This window comes from Ictidomys tridecemlineatus, chromosome 1 (assembly GCF_052094955.1).
Source record: "Ictidomys tridecemlineatus isolate mIctTri1 chromosome 1, mIctTri1.hap1, whole genome shotgun sequence".
NCBI classification, from domain to species: Eukaryota; Metazoa; Chordata; class Mammalia; order Rodentia; family Sciuridae; genus Ictidomys; species Ictidomys tridecemlineatus.
The window spans coordinates 187,594,068-187,607,824 of record NC_135477.1 but is presented as its reverse complement, the minus strand read 5'-3'; the positions used below and the strand labels follow the sequence as shown (position 1 = coordinate 187,607,824).

Below are 13,757 nucleotides of genomic sequence, written 5' to 3'. Positions count from 1 at the left end.
CCCCTTTTGTGTTTGATACCTGGGCCACTTTGTCTTCTTAGAATTTATACATGGCTGTAGGATGTATTTATATGCATACAATGAGTATCATTTCCCATTATTCTCCTTGTGGATGAGTTACATTGTTCATGTGTTCATATGTGCACCCAGGGAAGTTATGTCCAAATCATTCTATTATCTTTCCTATTCCCTTTCCCTCTCCCTTCTCTTCATTTCCCTTTATCTAATTTAAAGTACTTATAATCTTCCCTAACAACCCCCTGACATGTGTTAGCATCCACATATCAGAGAAAACATTTGGCCTTTGCTTCTTCATTCAGCATAACAGTCCCAAATTCTATCTATTTACCAGCAGATGCCATAATTCCATTTCTCTTTATGGCTGAGTAGAATTCCATCGTGTAAATGTACCACATTTTCTTTATCCACTCATCCAGATTGTACTTGACTTTATATTTCTTATGTTTGTCTATTGTGTCGTACTCAGGTGGTTACCAGAAGCAATTGCAACAGGAACAAGCAATTTAGATTTTAAAGTCAATTCTGGAAAAGGTACAGTGTTGAAGAAAAAGCAATTCATTCTAAACAATAATAAAGTTGACTTCTTTTTATTTTCCTTTTCTGCTTCATTGCAGGTGTAGTGGATAGTTTCTTGCTTCTGTTTTTCTTTCAAACAAATCAAAGCAGTGCATTTCCATGGAGAAATGGAACCAAACTTCAAATGATTTTATTTTGTTGGGGCTGTTACCCCATAACCAAACTGGCCTCCTTCTCTTGCTCTTGATCATCTCTGTGTTTGTTCTCGCCTGTTTGGGGAACTCAGGGATGACTGCCCTCATCTTCTTGGACCTGCGGCTCCATACCCCCATGTACTTTCTCCTAAGCCAGCTCTCCCTCATGGACCTTATGTACATCTCCTCCACCGTCCCCAAAATGACATATAACTTCCTCTCTGGCCAGAGAAGCATCTCTGTCCTGGGGTGTGCCATGCAGATCTTCTTCTTCATAACCATGGGATGTTCTGAAGGCTTACTCCTGGCCTCCATGGCCTATGACCGCTTTGTGGCCATCTGCCACCCCCTCCACTACCCCATACACATGAATAAAAGGGTATGTGTGAAGATGATCCTGGGGTCCTGGGCACTGGGCTCCATCAACTCCCTGGCACACACCATCTATACTTTTCAGATTCCTTACTGCAGATCTAGAGAAATCAATCATTTCTTCTGTGACATCCCAGCCATGATGCCTCTGGCCTGTATGGACACCTGGGTCTATGAGTACATGGTGTTTGTGAGCACCACCCTGTTTCTCTTCCTGCCTTTCCTTGGCATCATGGTCTCCTATGGACGGGTCCTTTTTGCTGTCTTCCACATGCGTTCAAAAGAGGGAAGGAAAAAGGCCTTCACCACGTGCGCCACACATTTAACTGTGGTGACATTTTACTATGCTCCTTTTGTCTACACTTATCTCCGTCCCAGGAGTCTCCGCTCACCAGAAGAGGACAAAATTCTTGCAGTTTTCTACAGCGTCCTCACCCCCATGCTCAACCCAATTGTCTACAGCCTGAGGAACAAGGAGGTGCTGGGGGCCATGAGGAGAGTGTGTGGGATGCTCTCCTCCAGGAAGAAGTGAGCATGGCTGTCCCTGCTCCTCTGTATGGCTTCTCTCCATGCAGACTAAGCAGTGTTCAGAAGGGCTGACCAATACAAGTATGAGACACATATGCAATTAAAGTTTACTAGTCAAACATGTAAAAATAAATAAAATTCATTATGATATCTTGGTGATTATTAAAAATTGCATTAATTATTGATATTTGTATTGAATTGAAAACATTGCAATCAATGTTAATATTAACAGTGATGAATTAATTGAAGATCAATTTATATCATAGGATATTTTACACCATCTGTTTGTACACACATTGATATTTATATAATAGTATTTGTTATGACATTGACATTATGTCTACCTATTTATGCATTATATTATTACTGTGATTTATATTTTATTTTTATTCTAAATTTTCAAGGCCTGTGTGTACATTATATTTTTAGCACATAGAAATATGTATTGTCCACATTTCAAGTGTCCACAGCACATGTGATCTGGCCAGAGTCTACAAAAGTGCAAGACTGGTGGGATTTTTAATCCTCTCCTTCAGAGACTGTTTTTCAAAGATTTCTGTTTTGGGGGCAAAGAATTTTCTGTTGAACTCTAAAACACAGCCATTTATTATTTTCTTCTAATTTTAATTTTATTCTTGTAGAGATATGGAACCATGTGGCTCCTAAAACCTCAGTTATTCCCACCTCTAATTGGTCTCCTGGCATGTTATATGTAAAGAAGCTTTCTTTGTCTTGAGGACAAATGCTAGACTTTTTCCTGTTGTTGTTTACTTCCCTGTTTAACTCCTTGATTCAACACTGTGGATGCTCCTTGGCTTTACTGAAACAGTCATCCTTGGCTTTTATCATCATTGGCTCATCTGAGCTGGATTTTGGGGTCTCAGGTTTGCTAAACTATGGATAGATACTGATATGTGCCTCTCTACAGCACATGCATTTCCAAGGCAAAGCATCACAGAGAGACTTGTGCATAGAGTTGTGTTTTCATTAGCAGCTTAACACATGACAATCAGGAAGCAGAGAGAGTGCTAGCTCTCCAAGAAGAACATATACCCACAAAGGCATGCCCCCATGACACAACACCTCTACACACCTTCTACATGACTGCAGCTGTCACCCAGTTAATCATAATCACACTCTCATAACCTGGTCATTTCACTTCTGAACTTTCTGGCATTGTCTCAAACATGAACTTTTGGGGGACACCTAATACTAAACCATAACAAGTTATCACTGTGTCTCATCCTTTCTAACCGGTTTACCTGACCATTTTGGTGAGCCATCTGCAACATGCCCAGATCTCCCTGGGGTAACTCTCCTTCTTGTGCCCTGTCCACATTCCCAAGTCCATGCTCATGAGCTGCCATCCTGCTTTTTAAATTTTTTAAGTGTAGATGGACACAACACCTTTATTTTCTTTATTCATTTTATGTGGTTCTGAGGCTTGAACCCAGTGCCTTCAATGTATGCGACACTTAGATATCTAACTTTGGTTGATATACAATTTTTTATGTAATCACTATTAAAAGACTGATGAAACACTTATTCCTTGAAGTATTTCCTCCACACAACATTTTAAAGGCAAATAGAAAAAAAAACTGTATAACTGCGTTGAAGTAAATCTCAAAACAGGAAGTTCATTATTATTATATTCCACCATATCACAGTGCTGAAAGCCCCATTGTGATAAAAAGATACTCATCTGTCAAAATTGAAAGGAAAGTAATACTATATTTCCTCAAATCAAACTTATTAAATTAATTTATAATAAAACTGTAAATGCACACACTGCCTGTTATAAAACCATAAAATAAGATACAACATGCTATAAAATTTGCCTCTCACAGTTGAAGGAGAAAATATAATGCATGAGAGGAAGGGCAATATAATGACTACATATTGATAGTTGTCTGAAAATGGCCAAAATTGTGCACAGTGAAGTGGGCTCTAGGGACACTGTGAGGTGCAGATGATGTGGGTGAGTCTTCCCAAGAGGCATCCTTGCTCACCACTTGAGGTTGACTAGAAGCTACTAAAGAAGGTATAGGAAATCTGAATTCTCCGTGTTACCTACATTCTACTGTCATGGGCTAAGAGGAAAGGAGTGCCCCTGGTTCAGTCCCATGTCAGTGCTCTTCTCATTCATATGCTGGGCACTGCTCTTGGTGTGCACCTGCAGCCTGATTGCTCTTCTCATTCATGTGCTGGACATTGTCCTTGGTGTGCACCTGCAGGATGATTGCTCTTCTCATTCACATGTTGCTTCATTTTGTTCCTGAGCCAGAGGACTTGGTAGGGCAAGGGATTTTAGAAAGTTTCTGGTAATTAAGATTTACAAGCACGAAAATTGGATTAAATGTGACATTTGCAGCAGTGTCAATGTGAAAGTCAACCAAACAGGCAAAAAGTAAAAAAAAAATAAGTCTTAAAAAAAGGAATTTCCTCTGGGAATGGAGCGTGTAGGACACCAGTGCACAGGCTGGGCGGACTGCAGTGTGTCTGGAGAACACAGAACAGGCTGCGGGTTTATTAGGAGGAGGAATCATCAGGATTGTTCAGCAAGCTCTGAAAGGAGGTCCAGCAGGTCCAGCAGCTACCTGGAGAGCTAGTCTCAAGGTCATGGTAGAAAGTTCCATCAACAGTTGTTAAGGAAGAAAATGTAGTCTTGAAGATCAGAAACTGCTCCCCTGGATTGTCCTGCTGGGGCTGTTGTGCTGTGCTTGTGTGTCACCTTGGTGCCTCCTCCTTCTGGCACCTCAGCTCTGCCTTAGAGGGTGTTACAAGAGTGTTTCTTGTACCGTGTGCTGAACTTCCACATCAGCAAGAGGGGCTTGAGAGACTCCACTGCAGACGTGGTGGGGCACAGTGCTCCCATTCGTTCAAAGACATGCACGGGTTCCACAAGGCTATGGTCTTTGAGAGAAGAGTGGACCAGGCTTTCCATTCCCCTGTCATTCCCTACCCAGAAGGAGCACAGGGCCCGCACTCAGCACCTCTACTGAATTCAATGTCCTTCCAGTTTGTTCCAGGGACAGCAAGAGACCAGAACAGCAGTGACTTCACCTTAGAGCAAACAAGCTGTGGTGACAAGAGACCTTCATGTAGGAAGCCTATCAGCAATGCACATCTATTTCTGATTCAGTGTGTGGTGGGGGCTGCATCCTGGTGAAACATGGGGCCCTCTTGCTGTGTCCTCACATGGTGGAATGGGAACAAACTCTAGGAGCTGGTCCATTTGTCAGATCTGACATTCATAACTATTGATTTCTTCCCAAAGACCCTCCCTCCAATGCCATCCCTGTGCGGTTAGAATTTTAACACGCATTTGGGGAGGACACAAACTTTCCCCATTTAACATTCTCATCTATACCTGCATTTCCATAATGTCCTTATTATCCTACCCCTTTGTTCTTTCCTTCCTCAGGTTGCCTTGGGACATATGACCTGGGCACTGGCCTGGTATGTTATGCTCTAAAGCCCCCACATTGATTTATGGCTGTGCTGCTGCCACATTGGAGTTCCTAATTATTTCATCTCTGGTCATGCATAAAATCTGAGTTGCTCAGCAAGTGGCAGCATCAGCGGGGTATAGTCCAGCAGCAGGGCTCGCATGTTTGCTCTCAAGCAACATGTACATGAAGAAATCAGCTGTGCTTCTCATGGGCACACAGACTCCTTGGAGCAGCTCATGGTTCCATGGAACCCAGGGAGCTGCAGACATGTGATGGGGTGAGATGATGCTAGTGATGGCAGCAGCAGCAGATGTAAGAGGTGTGCCTAGTGGACAGTCCCCAGAGAGAGCAGGAGCCTCGGCTGGCAGAGGTTCTACCCATGGAGGAGGCTGGTTTCCTCCTCTGTTCATAGCCCTTTCCTGTGGAGTCTGTAAAACTCTTTCCATCTCATCTACATTCTAGGAAAGGAGATACCTGACAGGCTAAAGATCAAACATCACCATGAAATTATTACAAAATTAAAGTGTACATATAAGCACATAACGATTCTATGGATTTGGACATGGAAATTACAAAGGGAACTCTTACCACTTGAAATATTGAAACAAAATGATGGATCACCTGGAGATTTAAGAAATTAAAAGGAAAGATTTTTGAGACTTAAAATGCTCTTTAATTACAAAGAACAGAATGAACCGAGTATTAACAGTAAAGTAAATCTGTAGTTTACCTTGTAGTTGAAGATAGATCAGGTGATAAAATGCATAAATAAGCATTGAAGTATGCATTCCCTCTGGGCTTTTCTTAAACAGAAACAAAACAACACAAAAAAAAACAACAAAACAACTTCTATGCATTACCAGAAGGTGAGAATCATGCTACTGGCAAGTTTGTATTTAAATCAAGGCCTCAGGTACAGCTCAGTGGAGAAGCCCTTGCCTCCTAGGCAAGAGACACTGGGTTAGACAGTCAGCACTGCCAAAATCCAAATAACCAATGGACAGCAACAAATACCTCCCGGAGGATTACACACTTCAGTCACCATGAACACTTTATTTAGAAAAACATTTATCAGAAATTCATCACAATACTTTTTTACCTGTAACCCTCTGGACAACCCTAGAGCTATAAGAAATATTTTTCTCGGAATTAAACTATTAAAATGGATTGTCATATAGCATGGTAAGAATGAGTGAGACCACTTGGTCCACACCTGTTCACTGTCCCCGACCCTCTTCAATAGACACATGAAGCACAGCACCTGGGAAGCAAAGTCTCTTTGCAGACATGGTCTGGTCCACGAGTAGCCATGCCCCGTGGGGTGTAAGTGGGTTGTGTGCTGAACATGGGGAGGATGCCAGGAATGGCCTCCATATTCCTAACTCCACTCGCCACACTAAACCCTCGACCCATCCATCTTAGAGTCCACCTCCCCTCACTCTTTCCTATGCTGGTCCCTCCCATGTTTGATTGTTGGACATTGCCTTAGACTTCATCCCCTATAAGAAACATTACACTATCGTGTCATCAAAAGTGAAAACTTCAGAAACACTACAGGGCTGGGGACGTGGTGCAGTGGTGAAGCACCCCTTGGCTCAATTCTTGTGACCAAAAGAAATAAAACACAAAACAAAAAGTCTTCTTGTGACACACTACAGGAGCCAAGATGAGGTTTGTGCTCCTAAATGACAAGAGTTCAGTCATCATGGCCTGCTGTCTCTCCAGCCATGTGTCAGTGACCCTCATGGATTCTCATAGCCTGCTGACAGGCCGGAAGTGGGATCAGCTGGGCTGGCATCGAGCAGGTAAAGGCAGTGGGTGACACTGCCCAGAGGAAGACAGAAGCTGCACACAGAAGTCAGCAGTGACAGTGACAATAGAAACCTCTACATTTCTGTACCTTATCCACTCGCCTTGTCCAAAACTTGTTGAGTTTTTGCACTTCATCCTATTTCCATGATACTGGCCACAAATATTTATTGAATACAGTCTCATGGAATGATATTGCTGTCTCTTTTCATGATAAAAGGCCACAGGACATAGACAAGTACCCCATAAATTTCAAATGCTCACCTCTCTGGTTTACAATCTGTGGACTGGATGGGAGACTGAGGGATCCTATGTCTGCCCATTCTGACCCTGCAACAGACACTTTGCAAACACTTGGCAGCCATACTTCCAGGCACGTCTAGACTATCCCTCCATTAGTCTTGTTTTAAGGACTTGGCAACAAACTAATGTCTTCTGTATATTTTCCAGTATAGTGTCCTAATAAGGGGTAGACCTAAGACCTCATTTCATCACAAGGCCTCTAAGATTACTTTCTACTTTAGTATAACTTCTGAGTGCATTGGGATTTTTAGTATTCATCTGTCTGCTTCTCAAAGAGAAGGAAGGATGTTGTCATAGCAAATTTAATTTAGTCACAATCACCAATAAATGCCTCTGGAAACTATGTTGGACAAGGTCATTGCTCCTGCTACTATAACTCAGCAAAGTACTAGTAAGAGCTGCCTGCTTCATGTTGATCCTGAGTTCTATTGCTTATAAACCAGAGGATTTTGATGAACATTACTAAATATCTCATACAGCTCTCCATCCTGTTCTAGAATAGCTGGGTTCATCCCCCTGGAGACTAATTCTGGGCAGCAGGCCAGAGCTGCAGAGCTGAGCAGGTGGGTGGAGTTGCTCTTAAGTTTGAGCTGAGTTCATCTCCAAGTCAGCAGAGTCAGGTGAAATGGCCAATACACCTGTCCCTGTGAGCTTTGACATTGAGGGTCCATTAGAGGCAAAGGGAGGGCATGTGAGGCTTGGTAGAGGAAGGTTCTGCATATCTGGTGCAGCAGCTCATCCTTCTGTCCTCCTGTAGACCTTGAGGAAGCAAGTGTGACATGTCTTACTGTGTGAGCAAAGCAATAACAGAGGGAACACTGCACAAGGTGAAGAGCTTTGAGATTTCAGCATAAAGACTTGGTAGAGATTGGAGCAGTGGGCGCTGCATGTGTCCTGAGGATTCTCTCCTGTGTCTTTGTTTTCTCCTGTCAGGAGAGCTTGGTGAGATCCAGGCCTGTTGCTCAGTGGCAGGAGCTAGCTGCTGAACGCTGCAGACTATTTAAACATATTGAAGAATTCATTAAACTCTCAGCAGACAAACTTTTAATTATAAACCTATTCCTTTCATAGTGCAAACTCAAGAACTTCAGACAAGGTGAGTCAAACTGATACTATGAAACCCAGTCGATTTGGGCTAGATGTAAACAAGAGACATATTTTTGAAGTGTGACTTTCCTAACATAAGGACACACTTTCTGTTGAACAGAGATCAGTTTGTTCCATAACACACTGGAAAAAGCAAGAACAATCTTAAGTGACTGTATTGATGTGAACTGTTAAAATTCTACCCTGGGGTACCCGCCAGTGGTGTGAATTTAATTGAGATATGGATTTTTCTGTGTCTGAGTGTCCTCATGGATTAATGCAGGGAAGAAAGAGGGGAGAGGGACATACCTTCAGGCCCCTCTATGAGCTGGATACACACAAGTTACTTACTCTATCCCCACAGCTCTTACCTGAGGATGTTGAGACCAAGTCAGCTGCAGGTCAATAATTTCCCGATTAGTCTTGGACTGACTGTCTACAAGACTTTTAAAATTATTTTCTTATGACTTCCAGAGATAAACTCAGAGTGCCACACTTGGTACTCATACATGTATTTTGCCCTATCACATGAGGTTAGTTTTTTTTTAAATTCTATATATTTAAGCAGTATGACTTGTAGCATGGTCAAGAGGGACACAGATCTTGCACCCAACTGAAGTCACAAGAACAACACTGTCCAAGTTATATTGTTACCCAGAAGTCGGTGTTTCATGTAATTGTGATGCATGAAATAAGGAAGTCTCCCACAAGAAAAAAAATCAGTATTCCTGGATGGAAATAGACCCTCTGGCTAGCTCCAATGTCTCAGATCCTAAAAGCTTCAAATACCAGATATTCAGGATTCCGAAAATCACTGTCTGCAATGATTGCCTGACAACGTGAAACTTGTCAGTGTAGATAAAAAATGTACAGCTGTAGTAACTATCATTGAACCATTGATATAATACTCTGAACTCCAATTACTCAGCAGATAATCTAAATATAAACAAAAGCCTTCCTTCAAAATGACTGGTTCAGAGAAAACGTAAATTTACAGTAGACTGTGTGCTCCGGGCTTGGCACTACCAGGACTATTGGTATCTTTCCTCCTCTGAAATTAAGTGAGGACTAAACCTAGAAAGGAGGAAGGCAGCACAAGAGGTTCTCATGCCCTACACGAAAGGATCTATATGTTAAATGTTGATATATAAAATGATCTAGTCACTTTTTCGTAGTTTGGTCTATTTTGCTAATTTACCTCTGAGGTTCATATTTGGTTCTGTTAATCAGCAGAACTTCTGAGAGCCCACTGTGAACTAACCCCTGAGCCAAGCAGCAGAGAGGGGTGGTTCAATGGGTCCTACCCTGTCCCTAAGCAGCCCCCAGCTGAGCTGATGTGCCCAGGGGTCCCTGGCATGCTTGGCTTCCTTTGCTAAACCCAGGGTAGCCCCAGCTGTCCTCATTGCCCACTGCCCAGTCTCTGCCCTAGGCTCCTCCTCTCAGCTCTCTCCTCAACCAGAGCCTCCTGTGTGAGCTCCAGAAGGGGACCTGACCCCATGCCACACCCACTGGCCTCTCACCTGGTCCAGAGCAGAGTCTGAGTCCTCTCCTCCTTACACACTTGCCCTGGGGCCTGAGCTTCCAGAGCCTTCTTGTTCCTGCTGCTGCACTGATGACCCAGGCAGGCTCCCTCCAGGACTGGTCCTGCTCCTCAGTCTGTGCAGAGTGGTCCAGAGCCTGAGGGCCCCAATAGCACCTCCTTGGAGTGGTATTCAGTGCTGTTGCCCAGCTGTCCCTCTGTCCTTCCTCCTTGCACTTTGGTTCTTGGTGTCACTAATGTCCACACAACTCACAGCATGTGTCTGAGCTGCTGCTCTGTTGTCTGTCACCCACTAAATATGAGCTCTAGATTGTGGAATGTTGTCTATTTTAACCACTAAAGTAAGTCGATACCTGAAGCACGGCCACAAAACAGAAGCAGTGAGCACATTAAGGATGAATGTGTCATGATGGTGGGATCAATGCTTTTTATTTTTCTATGAGGTCATGAGTCTTTGCTTCTCAAAGTTGTTAGAAGCAAAGGAGCCTGGGGATCCCACCCCTCCTGTTGCCCAGGGCTTGGTGCTGCTGCTGGGGACATGAGCAGGTATTCTCACTCTCAGCATCTGACAACTGCAGAGATCTAACAATGTACTTTCATTTTTATGATAAACTCTCTTTCAAAATTTTATTCCTGTTTACCCAGTTACAAAAAGCAACAATTTTGTTTAAGTTACCAAAGGTGATTAATAGTATCAAACTATCAATTACTGTTTTTTTCTGAGAAAATAGCAATGATCCAAGATGACTATCAAAATTAATATCTAAGACAGGATCTGGCACCATTGTGGCTTTCAGATGGAAGAGCACCAACATATTAAGTGCAAAAGCCAAAACCAAGTGCAGGGAAGAAGTCAGACTCACATACTGAAATTGAAAGAAATGCTATGATACGTTTTATGCATATTTGGAAAAATGAAAGAAGAACAAAAGCAATTGCCAGACATGGATGGCAGAAAGGGAAAAAGAAAGGCTGTAATGAGTTGAGATAAAAGTTGCCAAGTAAAGACCTGTACATAAAAAGTAAGAAAAAAATATCAAGAAAGGTAAAGTCACTCATTTTTTCATCTTTTTCATTTTTTTTGCTGTCCATGCGGAACGTCTAGTTTTTGTTATTCTCTTGTATAATGCACACAGCTCACATCCTTCCTCCTTGAACAGCTTAGCTGCACAGTCGCCCTCCTGCCTGCTCATCTGACAACCATCCACAGGACAGGAAGTGCAGGTGATCAGTCCCCCTTAGCTCTGTGCGCCTTAATTAACCTAGGTGGAAATATGGAATGCAATATGATTTATTTTGGGGAGGACTAGTAATTACACATATTGAATTGAATGAATAAATTTACACACAGTAAATCATTCATCAATTACTAAATTTGGCATTTTAGAAGATTAGAAATGTGAACTAGGCACACAGATTCAGGGTCTGATCCCAGGCATAGCTGTATTCTTCACATCAATGAGCACTACCATTTGCATTTGGAAAATGAGGGTATTAACACAGAAATATACAGATTAGTGTTAGGGATGGGCAATAATAAGTGTAATTATGTGAAAAATAGTTCAGAGAATTTAGGGAATGTCAATGTTTCATACATAGAAAGAATATGTGAGTGTGTGGTTCTGTTGTCCACATCCACAATATATTTCTGTTACCACACTGGTTCTAGGTGATTCAAGCAAAGAGCACAAAATCTACATGAATTATTTACTCTGTCACTCTAATCATGGGTCATTGGTTTACACAAAGAAAAGAAAAATATGCATGAAAATCTAGATGTTGGATATTGGGTTTGTAGGGCCTCAGATAATGGAAGACTCGTTAGGAAAAAAAAAAACACTAAAGAACACATTATGACCAGGTGGATCTCACAGGACATAGAAGCCTTTTACAGTTTGATTGTGTTTGGTGACACACTGAGGGACCAGGAGAGGACTGTCTTTTAGAAGGTGAGCTGTACAGTACTGGGGAGAAGATCCCAGTTTATTGAGTGTCAAGAGTGACATCTGGGGAGGAAAGGTCAGAAATGAGGGATGTGGAAGAGGCAAGATCATGAGCACCTAGCGTCACATGAGCCCATAGGGGTCTTCTGAGCACACAGGTCGTGTGTGTGGTAAACGTGAGTGTTGAATTAAGGAGGCCAGAAAGGAGGGATCCCGGCTTCCTCAGTGCTGAGACCATTCATACAGCCTTGAGGAAGGTCCCCTGCAGGAGTCACCAGGAAGGAGCCTCCAGCTGCTTCACTGAGTTTGCTGTGCCTGTTACTAGGCTGTATTTCAGGACTATGTTTGTGTCTATGACTTGTTAAGATGCTTACCAGTGAGGACTGGGAAAGGAATGTTTAATTCAGGTTAAAATCAATTCAACAAGAGCTGTGATGTTGAATGAAAAAAGATTTCAATCTAAACAAGGTTTCATAAAGTCAATTCCTTGTTATTCTCCTGTGCTGATTCATTTGATGTTTCATTCTTAGCTTTTCTATTTATTTTTCTTTCAAGCATATCAAAGCAGTGCATTTCCATGGAGAAATGGAACCAAACTTCAAGTGATTTCATTTTATTGGGGCTGTTACCGCAAAACCAAGCTGGTCTACTTCTCTTGCTCCTGATCGTCTCTGTGTTTGTTTTTGCCTGTTTGGGGAACTCAGGGATGACTGCCCTCATCTTCTTGGACCCCCGGCTCCACACCCCCATGTACTTTCTCCTCAGCCAGCTCTCCCTCATGGACCTGATGTACATCTCCTCCACGGTCCCCAAGATGGTATACAACTTCCTCTCTGGGCAGAAAAGCATCTCCTTCCTGGGCTGTGGTGTACAAATCTTCTTCTTTGTGACATTGGCATGTTCTGAAGGCTTACTTCTGGCCTCCATGGCCTATGATCGCTTTGTGGCCATCTGCCACCCCCTCCACTACCCCATACGCATGAGTAAAAGGGTATGTGTGAAGATGATCCTGGGGTCCTGGACGCTGAGCTCCATCAACTCCCTGGCACACACCATCTATACTTTTCAGATTCCTTACTGCAGATCTAGAGCCATCAATCATTTCTACTGTGACATCCCAGCCATGATGCCTCTGGCCTGTGTGGACACCTGGGACTATGAGTACATGGTGTTTGTGAGTGCAGTCCTGTTTCTCCTCCTCCCATTCCTTGGCATCACGGCCTCCTATGGACGGGTCCTTTTTGCTGTCTTCCACATGCGCTCAAAAGAGGGGAGAAAAAAGGCCTTCACCACGTGTGCCACACATTTAACTGTGGTGATATTTTACTACACACCTTTTGTCTACACTTATCTGCGTCCCAGGAGTCTCCGCTTACCTGAAGAGGACAAGATCCTTGCAGTTTTCTACAGTGTCCTCACTCCCATGCTCAACCCAATTGTCTACAGCCTGAGGAACAAGGAGGTCCTGGGGGCCATGAGGAGAGTGTGGGGGATGTTCTCCTCCAGGAAGAATTGACGGTGGCTATCCCTGCTCTTTGCTGTTGCTTCTCCCAGGCAGATTCAAGAGGTGTGATGTCCAATAGAAAGTATAAGACACATATGCAATTAAAGTTTTCCAGTTACACGTTTAACTGTAAAATAAATTTAAATGATATTTGATGTTTATAAGCTTCTATATTTATTATTAATATTTTTATTTAATTGAAAATATTGCAATCCATGTTAATATTAATCAAACTGATATTTTTTAATTTTTAAAAATTATTAATTAAAGATAATAATTATAGATTATTTTATATCATACTCTATTTTACACCATTTGATTGTATACATATTAATATTAGTGTAATAAAATTCTTATGAGATTGATATTTACTATGGCTTCATATTACTTTCCACATTTCAAGTGTCCACACCACATATGGTCAGTGTCTACAACAATGCAAGAGCTGGTTGATTCATAATCCTCTACCTCTGGGAGAGTTGTTCCATG

The 13,757-nt window shown here is 42.4% G+C and overlaps 2 protein-coding genes across 2 annotated transcripts; both read left to right on the top strand.

Moving 5' to 3' along the window:
• Nucleotides 1–696: 696 nt before the first annotated feature.
• Nucleotides 697–1,635, top strand: LOC101967170 (olfactory receptor 2L13). Its single transcript, XM_005342362.1, has one exon. It carries the CDS (start codon nucleotides 697–699, stop codon nucleotides 1,633–1,635), a length of 939 nt encoding a protein of 312 aa, XP_005342419.1.
• Nucleotides 1,636–12,341: 10,706 nt separating this feature from the next.
• Nucleotides 12,342–13,280, top strand: LOC101968607 (olfactory receptor 2L13). The gene has a single exon (XM_005342367.3). It carries the CDS (start codon nucleotides 12,342–12,344, stop codon nucleotides 13,278–13,280), a length of 939 nt encoding a protein of 312 aa, XP_005342424.3.
• Nucleotides 13,281–13,757: the final 477 nt, after the last annotated feature.